This window comes from Corapipo altera, unplaced genomic scaffold (genome assembly GCF_003945725.1).
Source record: "Corapipo altera isolate COAL_440 unplaced genomic scaffold, ASM394572v1 23, whole genome shotgun sequence".
Taxonomy (NCBI): Eukaryota; Metazoa; Chordata; class Aves; order Passeriformes; family Pipridae; genus Corapipo; species Corapipo altera.
In genome coordinates this window covers 21,241,557-21,262,003 of record NW_020884878.1, presented here as the reverse complement: position 1 = coordinate 21,262,003, position 20,447 = coordinate 21,241,557, and the positions used below count along the sequence as shown (strand labels likewise).

At 38.7% G+C, this 20,447-nt stretch overlaps 2 protein-coding genes across 2 annotated transcripts in view; both read right to left on the bottom strand.

The window, feature by feature from the left end:
* Positions 1–2,157: 2,157 nt before the first annotated feature.
* Positions 2,158–7,844, bottom strand: EAPP (E2F associated phosphoprotein). The gene is made up of 6 exons (XM_027637591.1): positions 7,734–7,844; positions 7,019–7,200; positions 5,619–5,717; positions 5,140–5,263; positions 4,226–4,345; positions 2,158–2,779 (listed from the first exon to the last, which is right to left on the bottom strand). Exons 1-6 carry the CDS (start codon positions 7,805–7,807, stop codon positions 2,515–2,517), a joined length of 864 nt encoding a protein of 287 aa, XP_027493392.1. The 5' UTR covers positions 7,808–7,844; the 3' UTR covers positions 2,158–2,514.
* Positions 7,845–8,082: 238 nt separating this feature from the next.
* The window catches only part of SNX6 (sorting nexin 6), a 36,217-nt gene continuing 23,852 nt past the window's right edge, over positions 8,083–20,447 (bottom strand). The window contains exons 11-15 of the mRNA XM_027637988.1: positions 19,512–19,551; positions 18,258–18,344; positions 17,196–17,355; positions 16,157–16,242; positions 8,083–9,894 (exon numbers count right to left, since the gene is read on the bottom strand). Coding sequence (XP_027493789.1) covers positions 9,841–9,894; positions 16,157–16,242; positions 17,196–17,355; positions 18,258–18,344; positions 19,512–19,551 — 427 coding nt within the window. The 3' untranslated portion in view covers positions 8,083–9,840. The remainder of the gene's footprint in view (positions 9,895–16,156; positions 16,243–17,195; positions 17,356–18,257; positions 18,345–19,511; positions 19,552–20,447) is intronic.

The following is a 20,447-nucleotide window of genomic DNA, read 5'->3' as shown; positions in this document are numbered from 1 at the left end:
GGGTGGCCCCTTACACTTTTTTGGTGTGGTGCATATTCATGAGAGGTTTTTTGCTAGTTAGCCCCTTCAGAAAATGGACAATATTCCTCTGTATAGAGTTTCCCGTCCTTCACCAGCTCCGTTTTACCCCTGCTTAGGGACTGTCATCACTTAGTAATAATCCTGATACCACCCACATCAATTCTTGAGCCCTTGAAGTACATTCCCACGTGCTCATGTTTCCAGCAGGTCAGTGAAAAGACCCTTAACCTAGAAAGCCTTCATGCTTCACCTGGAACATGAAGAGAGCTACATCGAGGCCAGCATGCCTGAAAGCACAGACCATATGCTCTGTATCACATCTGTTCCTCCATACTTCTGCCAAGAAGAAACAGTTCTTTGTACATTCAAAATTTTCCTTATGCACCTCCTGGCTCATGGCACACAGTAACAATTTCTCTCACTTTAAATGATCCCACAGCTATCTAATACTGCAAGTCAGACACTCCACTGAGGAGTCTGACTAGTAGGTAGCAAAGCTGAGATTGAGATCTTGTTTCAGGCATATCCCAAAACTCAGAACCTGCATGGCTCCATTTTATTTGTAGGTTGCACATGCAGAGGAAGGTACATCATACTGGCCAACCAATTAAGTGTTCAGCAGCTGCATCAACAGTTCTGTACTTCATCAAGCAGAAGATAAGTTTCTGCTGATTTGAAAATAGGAATTCAATGTTTTTCTCATGTAATCCTGACAGAAGAACCAACATGTTTATTTCTTCCTAATCTCATTAACAGTGTAGAATGAGTGTGTGTAGATTAGTAAAATACTACACCAGGGACTACAAAAGGTAACCAAAGAGTCACAAGATTTTGTTATAATCTAAGGCACAAAAGAAGTATGTTCTTCAGGTTCTTGCCTCCTAAGTTCAAATATTTCTGACAATTCCTCAAAGCACATATAACAAATTATTCCTAGTACTATTACAACAAAAAGCACAGGCCACTCTATCACTCACCTCTGCAAGTGGACGGGAGAGAAAACATAGGGAGTTGAGATAAGGATCAGGAGCGATCACTCATCGCTAACTGTCATGGGCAAAACAGACTGAACTTGGGAGATATTAATTGAATTTATGACTAACAAAATCAGAGCAGGATAATGAGAAGTAAAATAGATCTTAAAAAAACCTTCCCCCCACCCCTCCCTCCTTCCTAGGCTCTACCTCCTCCCACCCAGTGGTGCAGAGAGATGGGGAATGGGGGTTACCGTCAGTTCATCACACATTCCTGCCACTGTTCAGGGAGAGGAGTCCTTTCCCTGTTCCAGTGTGGGGTCCCTCCCACAGGAGACAGTCCTTCACAAACTTCTCCAATATGAGTCCATCCCACAGGCAACAGTTCTCCACAGACTTCTGCAACATGGGTCACTTTTCCACAGGGTGCAGTCCTTCAGGCACAAGATGCTCCAGCATGGGTCTCACAGAGGGTGACAAGTCCTTCCAAGAAACCTGCTCCAGCGCAGGCTCCTCTTTCCACGGGTCCACAGGTCCCTGCCAGGACCCTGCTCCAGCATGGGCCTCCCATGGGGTCACAGCCTCCTTTGGGCACATGCTCTGACGTGGGCTCCTCCACGGGCTGCAGCTGCATCTTTGCACCCCTGTGGACCTCCGTGGGCTGCAGGGGGACAGCTGCTTCACCATGGGCTGCAGAACCTCAGCTCCAGCACCTGGAGACATCCTCCCCCTCCTCCTCCACTGACCTTGGTGTCTGCAGAGTTGTTCCTCTCACATATTCTCACTCTGCTCTTCTCTGGCCACAACTACTTCTGTGCAGTAACAGAAGCTATCGCCGCTACCAAAAGCTGGCCACGCAGTAGTGCATCACTTACTTTCTCTCTCCCTCCCCTCACTATTATCATCATCATAATCATCTTTGGTTTCAGCTATTAAATTGTTCTTATCTCAACCCATGAGGTTTACCTTTTTTTCCAAATTTTCCTCCCCACTGAGGGAGGGGGGAAGTGATCAAGCAGTTGTGTGGCTTAGTTGCCAGCTGAGGTTAAACCACAACACAAACCTACCTGTGTGCAAATCTACCAAGAACACAAGCCTAAGGACACCCAACATGCTGACTTAAGAGTTGTTTATCCCATGCCATAAACATGACCAGTGCAGCTACAGAGAACCAGTTACTATACAGTATTTATTCCAAGGACCAGTTCTAATACATACTCAGATAATGGATAGTATATATACAGGGAATGATCATCATATACAGATCTTACATGATATTTACAAAATTTTAAATCCCCAATGATGCAATCGCCTGACAGTAGAAAAGAATATTGCTCTCAAATGCACGCAGTTAACTGTATTCCTTTCATAAAGTTTGCAAAAGTCCAACCATTACAAAGTTCTCTGATGAAAATGCACATTTACAAGACCACAGTTTAAAAGGGTTAACATGCCTGCATTTCTGACACTTCCCACATTCTTAAAACAGTGCAGTAATTTTTCCCCCTGCATTTGCACATTAGGAGTGGCTGGCTAGAACATTGAAGAAGTGAAAAACTTCATCTTTATCCATTACTGCCACTTCAGTTGAGCATTCAGTACACAATACTGGATGATATACTTCCTCCTCTTCTTGATTTGATTGTACAGAGCTAGTTTCTTTGCTGTGCTTCATTTTCTTACTTCTGCTCTTTACCTTCTTTCTGTATTTCAGTATTTCCTCTTTGTTAACAACGCAGTTCATCACAAACATTGCTCTATACTGTGTTTTGTAAGATTCATGTCTATGGAGAAGGGGAGAAAATCTGTTACCATCACTGAAAATGGGATTAAAGATACGAAGTACTATGACAAAGAGCTGAAAGCCAAATAAATATGACATTCTATAAACAGAAGTCACAACTACAAAAATAATAAAATCATAGAATTGCAGCCATCTGTTATGTTTTTAAGGCATTTTTTAAAAAAATGCTGGCTGTTGCTGAAATAACCAGCCTGGAGTACAATGGTACTGGTACTGCAGAATTATGCATTGCTACATATAGCTGGCAATAGGCGAAAGATCAGGAGTGCAAATGACTCAGCTACTGGTACTGACATCCTAAAATGTCTTGCAAGCCTGCCATTCCTTATTTATAAATAACAAGCATTAAGACATCACACTAGAAAAAGCATGTCTATAGTAAAACATAAAATGCATTTTCAGCTGTCATCAGTCTTAACAACTGTATATCTGGAGCATGTAGCAAAACTCAGGGCTTTTGTTCAATTTAACACAATGTCCCTAGGGTGCAGTTTTACAGCAGCTAAAACCAACATAACAGTGGCTGCAGAAGTCCTACCTTGACTTCTGCTAGCTTTACTGCTTGTATAATGTTGTGCTGAGCTATTTCAGTTGATTAAACCCAGGAAAGACCAGTTTGGCAATAAAAATTGAGAGTTTTCTGTCAGCTTAGCAAACTGAAATAATTATAGAACAGGGTCAGGAAGTACCAGTGCCAGCAAGGCAGACAGACAAAAACAGCACCCAGTAGATGATTTAAGGCTGCTGTGGAATTTCATCCTCAATCATCAAAAATACTCAGTAAATAATAAGTAGCTTATTCCTCATTTCACAAGATTTTTTTCTCCTGTTACTCTCAGTTCAAGAGTCCTCTCCTTAGCACAGGGTAGGCAGCACTAACTAGATTTGCAATGAAGATACTGGAGAGCAGCAAACACAGTATGGATTCTCACATAAATCCTTTCCTGGCACTTTTAAATGTAACTAAAAACCACAACTGTTAAGACTCAAACCAAGTAAGAATTCACTATCTTGATTTTGCTTAATCCTCCTTTAACAAGGCTCTTTTACACAAAAATAACCTGTAATAGTTTCATGCCTCTGAACATCAAGCAAATAGGTACAGATATACATCTAAAAAAAACCCAATCTGCCTGAACTACCTGCTTAGTCCACAATTATTATTTTTTTTTTAAAAGTTTACCTTGTCCGCTTTGCTAAAGTTCTACCTTATTCTTCCACATGTCCCCATTGTAGGTTAAAGTGATCATCATTCTTACAAAGCAGCATCCAGCTCTAAACCTGATTCACACCTACCTGCCTTCTCTTTATTAGCGACACTTTGCAAGACAGAATTGATAAAATCCGTTGATCAAACTGAATATGATAAAAATACTCCTGACTGAAAAAAGACATTACAAAAAGACCCTTATTGTTCACTAGTTACCTCTGGCAGTCCAGGCATAATGTTGTCATGCAAGCAGGGCAATTCAAAACAGCATCACTATTGGGGACAGGTGCAGGTTTTGCCTGCTGCCGTTGTGGAGCTCTTCTTTGGTTACGGTACCTACCAATGCAAGAAAGGAGGAAGGAGAGACAAAAAATTAATTACAGGTCCTTGCTGTTGGTCATATCAAGTCAACTGTCAAACCTTTTTTACATTAAAATACACCATAAATAAAGCAGGGGGAAAGCACATACCAGTATCTTTTCATTTACTTTGTACAGATAATTTTCGTTTGGGGAGACAAATACATCAGCATGAGAATTTGTGCCTGATAACCCTCTCCTTTGACAAAGGAGATATCTCAAGTGCAATCTCTGTAGGCAACATACATTAATATTATCTTATTCAACAGATATACATGGAGAATTTTACTTCAGCTGCAACAACCATTTTTCTACTTTACCCTTCAAAAAACCCTCAGTAAAGCAGATTTGTGCTGTTCCTATTTTATCTGAACATTTTGTGGCTTGCTAAATTCAAAGTTTCCAAAAAAATTTCCAAAAATTTCCAAAACTAGAAATACAGTATTTAGTAGGAACAGATATTAATTAACAACCAAATTATCTTACAACTTTTAACTCACAGCATGGTTCTTCAGATGAGATCTACAGACAAAACTGGCTTACAGAAGTCAGAAATCTTGATTTTAAAAACCCCAAGTTTTGTGCAGTTTTACTCAACTTCCATTACATACACATTAAACATTTTATGGGCTTCTAAATTTCGTATGCTGCAAGTTATAAATAAAAAATAGTTTCGCTGCATGGACTTGACAGCACTGGCTTTTCCTATACATTCACCATTTTCATTTAAAATTCTCAGTTGATATTAGGCAGCCAAGGATGGTCTCTTACCCTCTCCTCTGTGAGTCTACCCACTCTTGGTCTCTACTGTCTTCCTCTGGGTCATATAGCAGTTCATCATTGGAAAGAATCCGACGTTGCTGATGTTTTCTGTTTTTCCGGACATCGTGTGTATCTGGAAAGATTTGTGCATAAATGTGTTACATCCATCAGGCATATGATAATTCTCTACTTAAATTATCAAAATATTTTTTCAGTTTTCCTTTTCCATCCTCACAGTAAATTTAAACTGAAACTTAAAGGTCTAGCTCATCTCTCCTCCACACAGATAGCCCCAAAGCATTAACACACCTTACATACACTGGGATGCATCATCAAGTTGCAGGAACTACACTGAGATTATATAGGCTGGTAATTCCCCCTAAAAGGCTGCCTTCAGGAACAGCCTCTTGACCCCCCCAAGAGAATTCTACAGGGTCTGAGAGTGAGAAGTACCATAAAGATGCCCTCCTCTCTCCTCTGTCATTTACCTGTTTTATCTTCATCCTCTGAATCAGAATCAAAGTAAATATCATCATAGTATTTTGAAGTGGTGGCAGGTCCAGTCTGCCCAGTACTTGACGAAGTACCTATGGGTGCAATTAGAGAAACAAATGGTAGGAACACAACAACAAAAGGACAGCAAGTACACAGCCCAGAACAAATGTGCACTTTTGTTACTCTATCCAGAATGCTCTGCTCTATCTGGGTGTGTTAAGTAACAGCTCTCCCAATTTACTCCCATATCCTGATCATCCACATCACTTGTGTTATTTCACTTACAGGTGAAAGCTGCAAAGCTACTCCTTCCCTCTGAGATGAACCTCAGGAAGGTTTAAAGGAAGGTTTCTCCCAAGGTACACTCCCTTTAGGCACAGAGAGCACCACAACAAATATGCCTATCTCTGCCCTGTGTAATACACAGAAGACACTCCACAAATCTTTAGTCATGTGAAAGAAATACAGGTGTAGCACACTGTTTCACAAAGTCTGATTACAATAAAATTCACTAAAAAAGTCCCCCAAAATTTCAGGGCCACAGAAGTTCAAAAAAGACCTAGATGAACTGCCAAACACATGCATCATGGCCTGTCTGCACTAAAACTCCTATCCTGTGCTGTATGGATGTGGTGGTGTAAATATTGCTATATATTCTTAACTGAACAAAATCATATTTGGCCACTAACATAGATAAAACTAATAAACACACTGAATGCAGAGTGAAGTCCCCAGACTGATGTGACTACTACATTGATTCACCAGCACATTAAGAACACTTTGCAAGTTGTTTTGTAATAAGTAAAAAACATATGTTAGTCAAATGCCAAAGCATCCATCTCTTGCACCCATAATATACAAATTCCAGAACACAGGTATCTTCAATACAGTTTTACTATTTGCTGCAACAATTATGAGCGGGTAAGGGAGGAAGCGATGAATATTTTTCATGTTTCCCCAACCAATTCAATACACCAGATGCTATTCCTTTCTTCAAGAAAGGCCTCTAAAGCTTGACAGCCATCCGAAACCACTAGATAAAAGTACAAGAGACTGCAACCTGCTCAAGAGACTTCTAAACGTGCATGAAAGAACTTAAAGAGATACTGGAAAAAAGGGGTCTGACCTAACGGAAAGAAATCATACTAAAGCAAGTAATCAGATGTTCAAAAACACCAAAACTGAAGTCTTAAAAAAAATGAAAAAAAAGCATTCACTGAAACAGCACCTTGTGATCATTTCCACAGGCACCATCAGCCTTTTAAGACTTTTCCCTTGGCTTCAAAAAATTCAACTATCACTGCATACACAGCCTCCCTAGCCAAGAGAATACTACATTAACTTCACTTAACTCATGACTTTTATATGCAAGCAGCTGTCAAGCATGATTTACCCATTTCTGGTGATTTCCATTTGCCTTCCATAGTCTTCATGGTGGTGTTCAGTTCTGCTTCCATCTCCTTTTGGAACTCATCATCACTGGAAGACTCACTCTCCCCAGTCAGGCACTCTCGTATCAGCTTCCGCTTCTGGTCAGGAGTGCCGTGTAGGAGCACATCCACCTCATCCTCTGAGCTACAAACATTTAAGCGTTACACACCTAATTGTTGCAACCAGTTTAAAACACGGTTTTAAACACCTAATTGTTGCAACCAGTTTAAAACACGGACAGAGAACAAACTTGGAGAACAAACACCTGAATTGTGTGGGTTCACTAGGAAGCACTTACTCATATGTTTATGGAAAACGTACTTATTAAAACACTTTATTAGCTTGGTGATATTAAAACTCTGGTTTAAACGCAAAGGAGCTTCAGCCGACTGTGTCCCTGCAGCTCCCGCTCCGCGCAGGGGCCGTTTTAACACACCGCCATCGGTGCGGTCAGAAACGTGAATACGCCGGTTCCAGGGAAGGAAATCCCGCGGCTGTTGCAAAGCCGATCCTCCTGCACCCCGCGAGCGGCCCAGGGCCGGGGGTAGGGCCGGAGGCAGCCCCAGCGCACAAGGCGCGGCCTGGCCCAGCGCCCGGGCCCGGAGACACCAGGCGAGAGCCGCCGGCCCGAGCCACCCCGCGGCCCGCAGCTGCAGGCGCCCCGGGCTCGCCCGCACCTGCTGAGAGCCCGCTCATCGTCGCTGGGCTCCTCCACCACGTACGGATCGTCCTCCTCCCGCAGGCGGCTCATGGCGGTATCCGCCACAACCCCGCTGCCAGGCCCGGCCCCGCCCCTTCCGCGCGGCCCCGCAGCTTCCGGCGGCCGAGCCCGCCCGGCCCCGCCCCCGCCGCCTCAGCCCGGCCCCAGGGATCCCGGGCGGCCCCGCCGAGAGAAGGTGGGGAGTGGCACTGCGGCTCTTTACCCTTTGCTCCTTGGAGTTGCAAGTCTTCGGGTCACGTTTTAAGCACTTTGCTCCGGCGTTACCGAGCCGGAATTAGAGTTTTAAGAGACACACCCAATACCAAGAGGATTGAAAAAAGTTTAATGAGCTAGTAACACTGAACAGCAAAAACTAACCTAAAAACTGTTCCCACATCCTACTTAAAATATTTACAATTTTGGTAACTGTATATACATTGTCATCTTTGTCCCTTATAGTCTATTTATAGATGAGTTCCTTAGGAATTATACCTGTTATATTTGGAAGATGAACAGCACAGTATTAGTGCAATAGGCATTGCTGGGAATACTCTGTACTAGGCGAGTTGCCAAGAGCCATTGGGCAATGGCCATCGAAGCCTGAGGTGATGCGTACACGAATCAACACACAATGCAAACTCCTCTGCAATGTTCTGATGTGCAAGGCAGCAGGGTAAGTATACTACACTGTGCAATTCACCCTATTTGAGAAAAAAAACAAAACGAAACAAATCTTTCACCTCTGGTACAGGGCATCTGTAACCACAGAGATATTGACTTACACTGATCTGCACTTCCAAATATACCATTCACCCAAAATTCTGCTGCTCCGCTGAAGGCCTACAAACCCATATAAAGCAGCAATCCCACTGTGAAGAGCAATTCATCAAGTAAAGCCTAATTTTACAACATCCTGAAACTACACAACAGAACAGCACCTCTTGGAAAAAATCTGTGGTTCAAGTAAGAGACATAAATCAATACAACTATTAAAACTGGCTTCATAGTTCTAAGTTCAGTTAGCAGAATGAGATCTTTTTCACACATTCCTTCATAGGGGATACCTTCACTTTTTTTTCTGAAGCAAATCTTTTTATCTCTATCACAGTGGGGCAGTATTACTTTTCATAGATATTTTATGCACTTTCTGAACTCCCTTCCACTACTACTTCACTTTTCTGGAAAGAAACCCCCAAGAAGTTCTCTGTAAAATATTTCTGCCAAAGAAATTGCAGAGTCAGCCACCAAGCTCAAAACAATTTAAGTACACTGGATAGAAAGTCACAGACAAAGAGATAAAACCTGAGAATGCAAGTGAAAAAGTACCGGGCGAGTAGTGTCAGACCAATCCAGTACTTAGTCAATGGTTTTTACGTGATGAGTAGAGAAAAAAAAAATCTAATTTACTAGAAAATATAAAGCTTACAGATGATACAATGTCTGCATAATTTTAGAAAAATCATTGATTTCATGGTTTATTTTACAATAATTGGATTAGTCTACAAGTTAAGGCAAACATACTAATGCATCTGCTTTTCTTTTTAAATCATAGTTATAAAGGTTACACAAAATTCTCCAAAATTTCTAAGAAATGTTCACAATTGAAAAAAAGATAAGTATTTTGATATCAGTACATGGAAAAAAACTAAGACAGTGTATACAATGTCATTATAGTAACAATATTGAAATATCTAATGGTAATATTTAGGCCATTTGAACAATGTGTTTCGAATGGTGAACTTCAGAAATTACTTACAAAGGTAAATAAGATTGCAGCTGTATCATAGTATTCATAACATGAATATGATTACATTGGCTATTTTCACAAAACCCGAGCATTTGTTTTCTGAACAATGAAAGCATATAATGATTAAATAAACATGAATATGTATGTATAACAAGTATACTGTTCATATAGTCTGGAGCTACTTTCAGGTGTTTGTTCTAATTCTTTTGAAAGAAGAAGCTTGCTTATGTGCACTTTGTCAAATGTTTTCTCCAGGGAACTGTAAATGCCTATTTAAAGTTATGAAAACAAAATCCAGAGGAGGGCAGCCCTTGTTAGTGGGAGGACGGAGCGTAGCTTATGTGTCACCGTTTAACACTGCCAGACAGCTCTGCAGAAGCTGTAAGTTACCCTGTAAAAATAAAGAAAAATATCACCACATTTCTTTCTTTTACGCTTGTGACAGATGTTTTTTAAATAGCAATACCAGCACTAAAGCAGAACAGACAAGTTTTAAGCATATGGAAAAATACTTGTGTAAGAAACTTTTATCCTAAAAGAGTTTTTCGAATGTAGGAATATTGTGTCATGGAACTAAATGGAGCCAACTTGAGATTCAAAAATAAGCACTTAGTACCATTTTCAGGTTTTCTCCTCAAGATCTAGTCTAGTCACAAAAACTATTAACTGCACAGCACTCTCTCAGGAATGAAGTTCATAGTTGCAAAGTTTTAAATTTTTTATATAGCAAGTACCATTAGTCTGTGACTGAAATATGATTCCCAAAGCATAAGTATGCATATATTACACTGAGAACTGGATTTATCAACAAGTATTAAACAATTCATAGCATTCAGGATTTCCTTGCTTATAGCAGCCATCTCAGCTCACAGCTCTGTTCAAGGACAGCTTGAACTTTTTTTGTTTGAAAGACAGCAGACTGATTTACCAGCTTAGCCAGGTGATTTAGCCATCAAAGTTGAGTTCAGCAATAACATCTGGAGCTACAGAAGTGATTATCAGAACATTACCTCAGCTTAACTTTAAACCAAGCTCTGCCCTTCTTTCCAAACACAGTTTTTAATCTTATTTAAAGCATTTTGATTATACCATAAACAGACTGATTTTCAGGTATCTGAATGAATTTACAGAACTGACACCTTTGTGAATTGAACCAAATATGATTGACAAGCCAGGATTTACTTTGCAGAAAAAAACCCACCAAAACAACATAGTATTCACAATATTCACACTGTTTTGTGCATGCAATTACACTTAGATCATTTTAAACTACTAGCTATTCACTATGAAATAGCTGGACTAGATTTGTTCCCAATTTTGAAATCTCTGTGTAAGAAAAAAATGTCAGGCTGTTGACAGTGTTGAGTAATTCCTGTCAGATTCAGATAAAATGCAGAACACACAGTTTTCTGAATGCCCACTCATGAACATGAGAAAAGCTGCTTACTTCTAACAAAAATGTTGGATCCAAAAAGAAACATATAAAGAAAACTTCAGACAGACAAAAACATGTGAGTAGCTGTGATTTGCATGCCCCTCATAAACAGTCCACAGAAGTACTAAAGAATTTGTAATTACTTTTTCAGTTAAAAGCATTCCAAATGACCTGTGGTAGATAAGCAGAAGGACACATCCTTCATCCCAAAAAGGTAAGAAATCGTAATTCTATCCCCCATTAAGGGTTTTATAATCAAGATTAAGCAATTAACTGATTTAAAGGCTTCAAAGCAGAAGATTCCCAGTTATGCCTACTGAATCCTTCTCAGTCTTATCCCAGAAGGCAGCAATTTCAGTTACAGCTTCAACAGTTTTCTTGTCTTTTTATGCCTATATTGGCAAAGGAGCATCACAACTATTTCTTAGAAGGCTTGTAATTCTGTGATATGAACAAGTTCTATATAAGCAAGATACATGGGACTTGGTGGCCTATCTCTGTGGTGTACAGAATTCATAAACTAAGGTCTCTGTTACTGAAAAGCTGATTATTGACTGTAATGAACTAATGAATGAAAAGGAATACTTCAGTCCAAAGTATACCTGTGAACCGCACATGTTACTGGTAACAAAAGTGTGACAGGAGTCTTTTGGCCATGTTCTTACAGCAGCATGAAGTATATTGGCAATTTACAGGCCATTGTGTAGCAATCTAAATAGACAGTACCAATAGATCTGTTGCCGTTTTCACTGGGGGAGCGTTAATTGCCTTCACAGTGGCTGATATGGGGATGTGTTTTGGATTTGTGCTGAAAACAATGTTGATAATATTGAGATGATGATGTTATTGCCAAGCAGCTCTTACTCAGCCTTTTCTGCTTCTCACATAGCCATGCTGGAAAGGTGGCTAGGGGTGCATGGGAGCTGGGAGGAGACAAGTCAGGACAGATGACCCCAAGTGACCAAAGGGATATTCCACAACATATGACATTATGCCAAGTAGATAAAGTGGGGGAAAGAAGAAGATGGGGGCATTCAGAGTGTTGTCTTCCCAAGTAATCATTACGCATGATGGAGCCCTGCTCTCCTGGAGATGGCTGAACATCTGCCCACCCATGCAAAGCACTCAATTAATTCCTTGTTTGTGTGGCTTTTGCTTTCCCTATCGAACTGTCTTTATCTCAACTCACAAGTTTTCTCACTTTTACTGCTCTGATTTCGAGTTGCCAGCCAAGGTTAAACCATGAAAACATCCTTTACACATCAGTCATTTCCAAAGTCAGTCAGCCAGACTACTAAAATTTTCCAAATAGACATATAATAAATTTTCATTTGATCAAATTTACAAAGTTGAGAAGAACCACCTTATTTAAATTATAACAGATCAAGGGCATTACTCTTTCTGACTGCAATATCTGACATACTTGACTTACATAAGCACAGCTCAAGAAAGTCCTATACATTCAGACAAATTCAGAAAAGTGTTTCTTGTGAGCTCAGACTCCTAAGCTGTAGATATTAAAATTACTGGCAAAACCACAGTGACAGAAACATCCTTTTCAGGAAAGAAAGAATTACTGACAAAACATTTCATCAAATCCCTTAGCACTGCATTTTGCTTACTTCCTTCTCAGTTCCAAACAGACTTTTGTTGCTAGTAACACAAGAAATTGTTTTTTAAAAAAATCCAGAGAGGCAAGAGCAAATATATTTATATTTGTGGGGAAAATATGTTTCTAGTTTTTTATTTGTTTTTATTTGAAGGGAGTGGCTATCTTAGTTACAATTCATATGTCAAAAGACTCTAAAACTACAGACAAGGCTACAAATGCTCTAAGTATATGATAATAACCTTAACAGTTTCACCAGCTATCAAACCTCCCTTCTTGGACATGAAGTCCAACACAGGAACACCGCAAAATCCAGCTGTTTAAAATACTGAACAGTACACCAAATGCAGCTTTTGCATTAAAATGGCCAAATGCTTGATCAGATCTCAAATTAGCTTCAGTCTCATGAAGTCATGAAGAAACACAGTACTAGCAAAGGAGAAGCACTACCGAGGGGGATAATCAGCTGGAATGGCCATACAAAAAGAAACATCAATCTGTTTAGTATAGGTCAGAGACCAAGGAGAATCTAAAGCTGCAGCTCAGGAGCTATTCTAAGTAAATCTAGGGTACATGCTGCTGATAAGAAGGCAGCTCTCTTTTATTGCCACACCCTCCCAGTCGAATCTGTGTATACAAGTGATGCTGTGAAAACAAGTAAAGCTTAGAAAAACCCAGAGCAACTTTAAGCTCCATCTTACTATGCAGCTGCACATGTAATTGTGCCAACATACAAGAAAGAAACAGTCATGCATCATCATACTTCCTGGCAGGAGCCTGCACTTTCATCAACTTAAAGCAATCTCAACCCACAGTCTGAATTTTAGCTTTTTTCAGAAGTCTTGATTTGCAATCAGGACAGGATCAGAGGATATCAGCAGATTTGAGGAAGTATTTTATAGGGAAGTAGAATAACTGTAACTGGGCAGTGAGGGTTCACTTAGTATTTGTATATATAGCGTCCTTGATTTACTCACAGTTTATTTCCCTATCACCATCCAGTCTTCTAGAGCTGCACAGCCAGATACAGCTCACAAAACACAAGCCATGTCTCAGAACCTTCTCTCAATACTTTGGTCATTCTGACTTTTTCAGAGCAGCGACCTCTGTGTTGGGATTTGTGTTTTTATTTCCACACAGAGCAAATAAGTCATGCAGCAGCCTTCCTTACAGCTGAATTCCTCCAAAAGACAGCCTCTCAGGCTGAGAGTTCCAGCACCCACGGCTACATCGTATTTCACCTCCTTGTCTTCTGTGCCAGGCAGCTCCAAGTCCAGAAGATACATGGCGAGACTGATTCAGAGACAGATGCATCTGCATGACATCCAGTCTGGACACACGCTTTACAGCAAAAGAAAACCCACAACAGCAGACTTCTAGCAACAGCCTGCAGCAGTGGTATCTGTTGTTCACAGACCTCCTCCGCACTTAGCATTTTTGCTGGAAAAAACGCTTAGACCTGAATAACAGGTCATGTTTCAAAGTTTGCAAGTGCTGTGCTCCACAGGCTATTGACCAAGCAATAGCCATTTTGTTGTTGCTAAAACTTCACATGCCTGCCTCCAGTAGGTGCAGAGGCACAAAGAGACTGCTACAGCATCAGGCAAAGTATTTTGTCCAGAACCTAGAAGCAGGAGCTTTCGATCTGACTTAAATAATATATTGCCTACATGAAAAAAGCAGGTTTTTTTTTTGCTTCTACTAGTCCTCCTTTGGCTGTACCACAAGAGGAATTGAATTAGGTGTCTAGAAACAGCTCAGCTTAACCCAGCCAAAAACAGGGCTACCTAGCAGCCCCTGAAATGGGAGCCTCAGAATCAATATAAAGAAAAACACAGCAACCAAACCGGTCCATTTGTAGTAGCTTACCGTGTTTTAAATATGAAACACTGGCTTTGAAAAAAAGAGAACTTTCGAGCCTCCTGGGAAACTAAATATCCTTTCCTTCAACAGGTCACAATATTTGTTAACATTTTGAGAACTGTCACCCTTAGCCAAAATGGCCTTTTATATTGTAAAGCTTTAAATACTCAAAACTATCTAGTGCATGTTGTGCTCTATGACGAAGTAAGTGAAAAGGGTCAGCAGCAACTCACTTTCAGAAACAGAACTACAATGCAAAGCTTCTATTACAGCTTTATATGCTCCTTTTCAGTAAATTCACTAAGACAAGGTAAATCAGAGACTACCTGAAGAACTAAGTCCTAAACGTAAGCTGTGGGGACAACAGCTAAAAAACTTCAAGCTCTTCCAGGTAAACTGAGGACACCAAGCACAAATCAAGTAAGTTGAAAGCTACATAAATTAAGCATCTTCCCCCTCCCTTCCACAGTTATTAGATGTCAAAATTCAAGAGAATATTACTATAAGATAGTGACTTTTATAGTTAATAGAAATGATTCTTTAAGGATACTTTAGACGATAGAGACACTGTTTAAACATTCCACTCCAAGGCACGTGGGGTCTTCAGCAAGGGTCAATTACAAGAGATGATGAAGAGTCAATGACTGAAGCAGGACAGAAGCCTGTGGATTCATTCCCTTATTAAAAGCATGATATGGCAAATCAATTAAAACTACTGCAACTAATGACTGTTAGGACTATTTAAGGTAAGCACTATTCATCTGAAAAAGGAGTCAAGTTTTCCATATCTTATTGATTGCTTTACCAGCTAAATATCCCATTAAGCTGAACTTATACCTACAAAGGTTAAAAAAAAAAAAAGACAGTGCATTAGTTTCATTAGTTTTACAAACAAAGGGTTTAGCAGAATGAAGAATGACACCCTCAACACTACTGGAAAGACTGTAAAGCAGCAACACACCTTGTAACTAGTCCTTTCAACAGATACCTTTTAAGTTAATTCACAGCTTCATAACCAGTGCAGTTTCAGATTTGTGATAAGAATGAGAAATGCAAAAGAGCTGATTTTTAAAGAAAGCTGCTTCCTAGGACTGTTGTACTTGTCTATGAAATCAGAGCAGCTAACCATATTTTTATATGGATTAAAAGAATCAAATGCATTGTGAAATTTAAGGACATTACAGGCCTCTTAAAGCTTTTTTCTTACAAAAATTAATTTCCCTGAAAAGGCTATCTGCAACATTCCTCTCTTGTTAACACTTTAGAACTTAAAGGCAAAAAGGTTCAAGAAGCATACTAATCATATTGATGAGTTCAGGTCTGTGTGATCTCGTGCTTAATAGTTAACCTATCCTGTACATCAAGTCCCAACATCTGGATAACAGGAGAAACCACTTCCTGTGCCATGGTAAAATGGTAAGATAAGGTTTTAAAAATAGGAAGGTTTTCAAACTCTGCAGCTATAAATATCAAACAGCTACAGAAGCATAAAACTGAAGCCAAAAGCGTCTTTGAAGAGATGAGCTTTCCAAAGGCACCTCAAGCATACCAATCTCTCAGAGGTACTTCACCTATATTTTTTTTCTCTATTATTGAAGAAAGTTCACCTTTCTGGATGATGCTTAAATTCAAATGCCCCTTCCTGAACATGAAGTGCGTATCACACAACAAATATAGTCTTTTGGTTAATCAAGCATACAATATTCAAAATGAGTTGAAACATAGGCCAAAAAAGATCACACTTACCTTAGCATGCTTTAATTCCAGTTCTGCTAGTTCCACCAGATTTTTTCTGAATGCTGCAACTCTTCTTGTCTTAAAGTCTATCAGTTCTAAAGAAAATAAAAGTGGACTCATTAACAGTATCCTTGCTAGTGACCTCAGACTTTCCTTCAGGATGGAAGAGGTAAAAGGTGAGAGAAAGCAAAAGGAAAAAACTCAAGTTTAATCTCAGCACATTCCAGGCTCAAAAATACTGCTACACAGTCAGATGAAAGCAAACACCCGTTGCAGTTCCTGACTTCTAGGTAGCCTTTTGTGGACAAAAAGCTCTTTTGAAAACAGACTGCTTTTAACATTTAATTCTCTTGTTCCACCTGCACTGTTCTTTCAAGGCTGGTATGTGAAAGTCTAGGGAATATACTAAGCTAAAACTAGAATGAACTACACCATGCTTTTTTCATATAGCTTTGTGGCTAACAGGATCACTCATTCTCCACTGTCTCATTTACAGGAATCACCAACCAGATTTACTGGCTCAAACAACCCTTAAATGATAAAAACAGAAGAACATGTGTTTAAACCTTGAACAAATCTGCCCCAAACTATGAGTCAGTGGACTATTAACTCACAAAAGTATTAACCTAAAAAAAAGACAGTAAGTTTCAGTGTAATCTCATTTCATTATTTCTCCCTTCTCTAATGTAGTATCATATATGAGACAGACTGGTGCCTCACAGAATAATGCATAAAACCAAAAGAAGAATTTCAACAACACTTTAAAAGATTTGACTGCCATTACTGCTGGCAGTTACTATTTTGTTTCACTGCTTATGCATATAAAAAAAAGAAGATAACAAGTAGTTTGCACCTAGACTTAGCTCTGCCTAATGGAGCTATGAGGAACCAAAGAAAAGTATAATTTGAACTTTCTAAAATAAGTAAATACTGATTAAAAAATAATAGTTTTCCTTAGGAAACATTACAAAAATGTATTCTCATTAATAGCATCCTAAAATCTGTTAATTTTCAAGTAGTAACACAGGATCAAGGACCACCCAAATACCTTGTTTTGCCGATTCAGAAATTTTCTCAAATTTCTGACAACATATTTGTTGAGTAGTTTCAGCTTGCAGAACATCTTTATTTTTTGCTCTTGCTTTATCCAATGCCTTATTGGCATTTTCATAATCCACTAGTGACCTAGATCTTCTGTATAGGAGATCCTATAAAAAAACCCATAAAGTTTGTTTAGAGTTTACAAGACTCTACCCAAGGATTTTATTATATACCAAGTAATTAAAAAAAAATCAAATTAATTTTAGTTCTTCTTGCTGTATTTCAGTTCTTACTAAATAATTTGCATTCACTTAGTTCATCCTGCAAGACCCACAACATAATACTGTTTGGCCTCCATCTTGTTTCCCTGACAGAGGCTAGCACCAGATAGCTTAGACGAAACTCCAAAAAGCCTAAAAAGGCAAATTATAGGAAATTTCACAGCTTCTTAGATTAGAAACAAACTGCATTTAGATTACATATTTTAAATACACAGAAGGCCCAAGAAACATCAGTAACATTTTGCTGCGCAACAGTTATTGCTGTGATCATCTAACTAGAGATATTTTTCATCCAATGCTTCCTCATTCTGTGATGTTATTTCATCATCTTACATCCAACGACAATAAGAATTAAATTTTCTGTAGCCACAGAGTATCAAATTTGGCCCATGTGTTTTTGTATCAGCACTAGTAGATCATATGGAGTATCCAATTTTAATATTTAAAGAAAGGTAGCATTGCTTGCACTTACAAGCACCAAACACATTGCAAACACACAAAGAATTCACAAACAGCTCTTCAACTGTTTTTTGTTATACTGCATGATTTGGCCTGGACAGGTGCCTCACACAGTTCCACAGTCAGTCCCACAGTCAGCAACTGCATTGTTACTCCTTACATACAAGAGAGAGACAGGTTTTACAGTTAAGGGAGAAATTACAGGCTAGAGGTGGCGGCATTTTAACCTGTCTATATTGTGTGTTTCTCAAGATCATCCCTTATCACTTTCTCTCTTTTTTTTATGTCAAAGAAACACAATGCTACTGAACAAAGACCCATAAATTCACCTTAGCAGCTTGAGATTCCCTAAGGTAATATTTCAGAAGATCAGAAAGTTTAAGATCTTCATCAGCAGATACCCGAGCCTCTATTTTCTGGAAAAACAGAACAAAACAAAACACCACAACCAAACAGAAAAACAGTAAGTAAAAGCATCAAGTTAAAAACATCCAGACTTTGGGTATTCACTTGTATGATACAAATTCAATTTAAAATATACAGTCCATGACAGATTGTCTTTTTCAAAAACTAAGATCAGACATTATTGACAGAAAAGATGCAAAATGAGAAGCAGTATTAGGATTTTGTATTAAAATGTAAGCAATAACCTACTGTGTGAGCAGTAATTGACAACTAGATTTCTATGTTACACACAGCTTTATTTTACCCCCAATATCAACTATATAGATCATATGCTAGAAAAACCTCAGAGAAACAAAAGCTTGTATTAAGAGTTACACAAGAAGTTTTATATGTTGTTGCTGAGATCAAAGGAAAACCAATTTTTAAGGCAACTTTGTGGACTAGTTTTGTAACTGTTTGTACTAAATGCTCTAAAAAGACCAGTAAATTAATTTGCTTGTATCTGAAACAGATATTTCTATGAATTTAAAAACAGAGTTTGTAGGTGCATTTTTTAAACCCTAATTAAAAAAAATAATTTCTAAAATGCAACATTTTGAGTCACAGCAAGTGTTTCTGTTAATTTTCTTTAAAGTACATGCTTATGCAGATACAATTGTCTATTAGGAAATGCACACATTTTTCATTTGAAAGTTTTCCTGATACATGGCATTGCTTTCTAGTAAGCCAAACAAATAAGACAAAAGAGAGAAGATATTTCAATATCTGCTTGGAAGCATCAGCAGTAGTATTTCCAACTCAAGTAACTGCAGAAACAGATCTTGGCTCCAGAAGAAAGCAGCATGACCACCATTTTTTGGATTAAGGATTACATTTCATCATTTCTTTTATCCATAACAAGTCATGTGATACGCAGTAACAGTTATGGAAGATCTTTCTGCATTTTAGAGGAACAGAAGCTTTAATAATGTATTACAGGAAGACTGCCAAGAAATGTTTAATAGACTGAAGATTCCTAAGGTTCATTTTACAAAATCATTTTACAAAACAGATGAATGAAATCTTATGCTTTCTCATTCCCTACCACACATTGCTTAAATGCTTCATATAGAAGCACCTATAAAACATGCACATATTAATGTCTAATTGACACACGACATTAGTTTCATAGTACATACCCTTGTTTTGTCAAATAACTCTGACACCTTCAGAAAAAACCTGCACAAAGGAAACAGCTTACATTACAACATTAATTTGAACAGTCTAATTACTTTCTAGAACTCACAATACAGTCTGTGTCTGGCAAAAAAGACTGCAAAAGCACAGCTTAGAATTGTAATTCACAGAACTCAGAGAACACACTAGTTTCAAACTATAGCACTTCAAACATCTAGGAACTGTGCAATTACGAAAAGGCAAGGACAAACAAAGGATAACAGATGGTGGGTTTTACTAAAGAATAACTGCAGAGCTCCTCAAGGATTCTTTATGCTTCTGTGAATTAAAGCCCAAACACCGGCACCCTGGTTAACTGTCTTACACTTTTATCAGGTGTCCTTTACTTAAATTGAATGTACTTTTCTTCACACAGTAAACATGGGGCACATCTTCATCACAGGAGACAATACAAGGCTTCACTCTAACGGCAGACTAAATTACAGTCAAATTATACTATTTTGACAGAAGACAGATGTGATTTCTGACAGACCCTAACAGACTACAACAAATATAAATACTCTTAACAAGGTAACTGATATGTAAGCTATCAACACATTTGAAAGTATATAACTGTAATTCAGGTAAATGAATAAAAATAAGTTAACTTTCATATTCATCTCCTACCTGTCATCACAGTGACACTAACATCACACTAATGAACTATGCATGCATATTCACAACGTTGACATCTTTAAGTTAGTTAACTAAGTTTTACTTGCAGATACACCAAACTCCATCTTCAAGCAAATCACTAAAAGATTAAAGGACAAATATCTGTACATAAAGACCCTCTTCTATTTTCAAAGTTCTGGGGATCTCTGTAGATTCCTTTATTTGCCTAAATGTGCCAGAACAGTACAACTGTTTTTCAAGATCTTGGTACAGAGAACACTCAA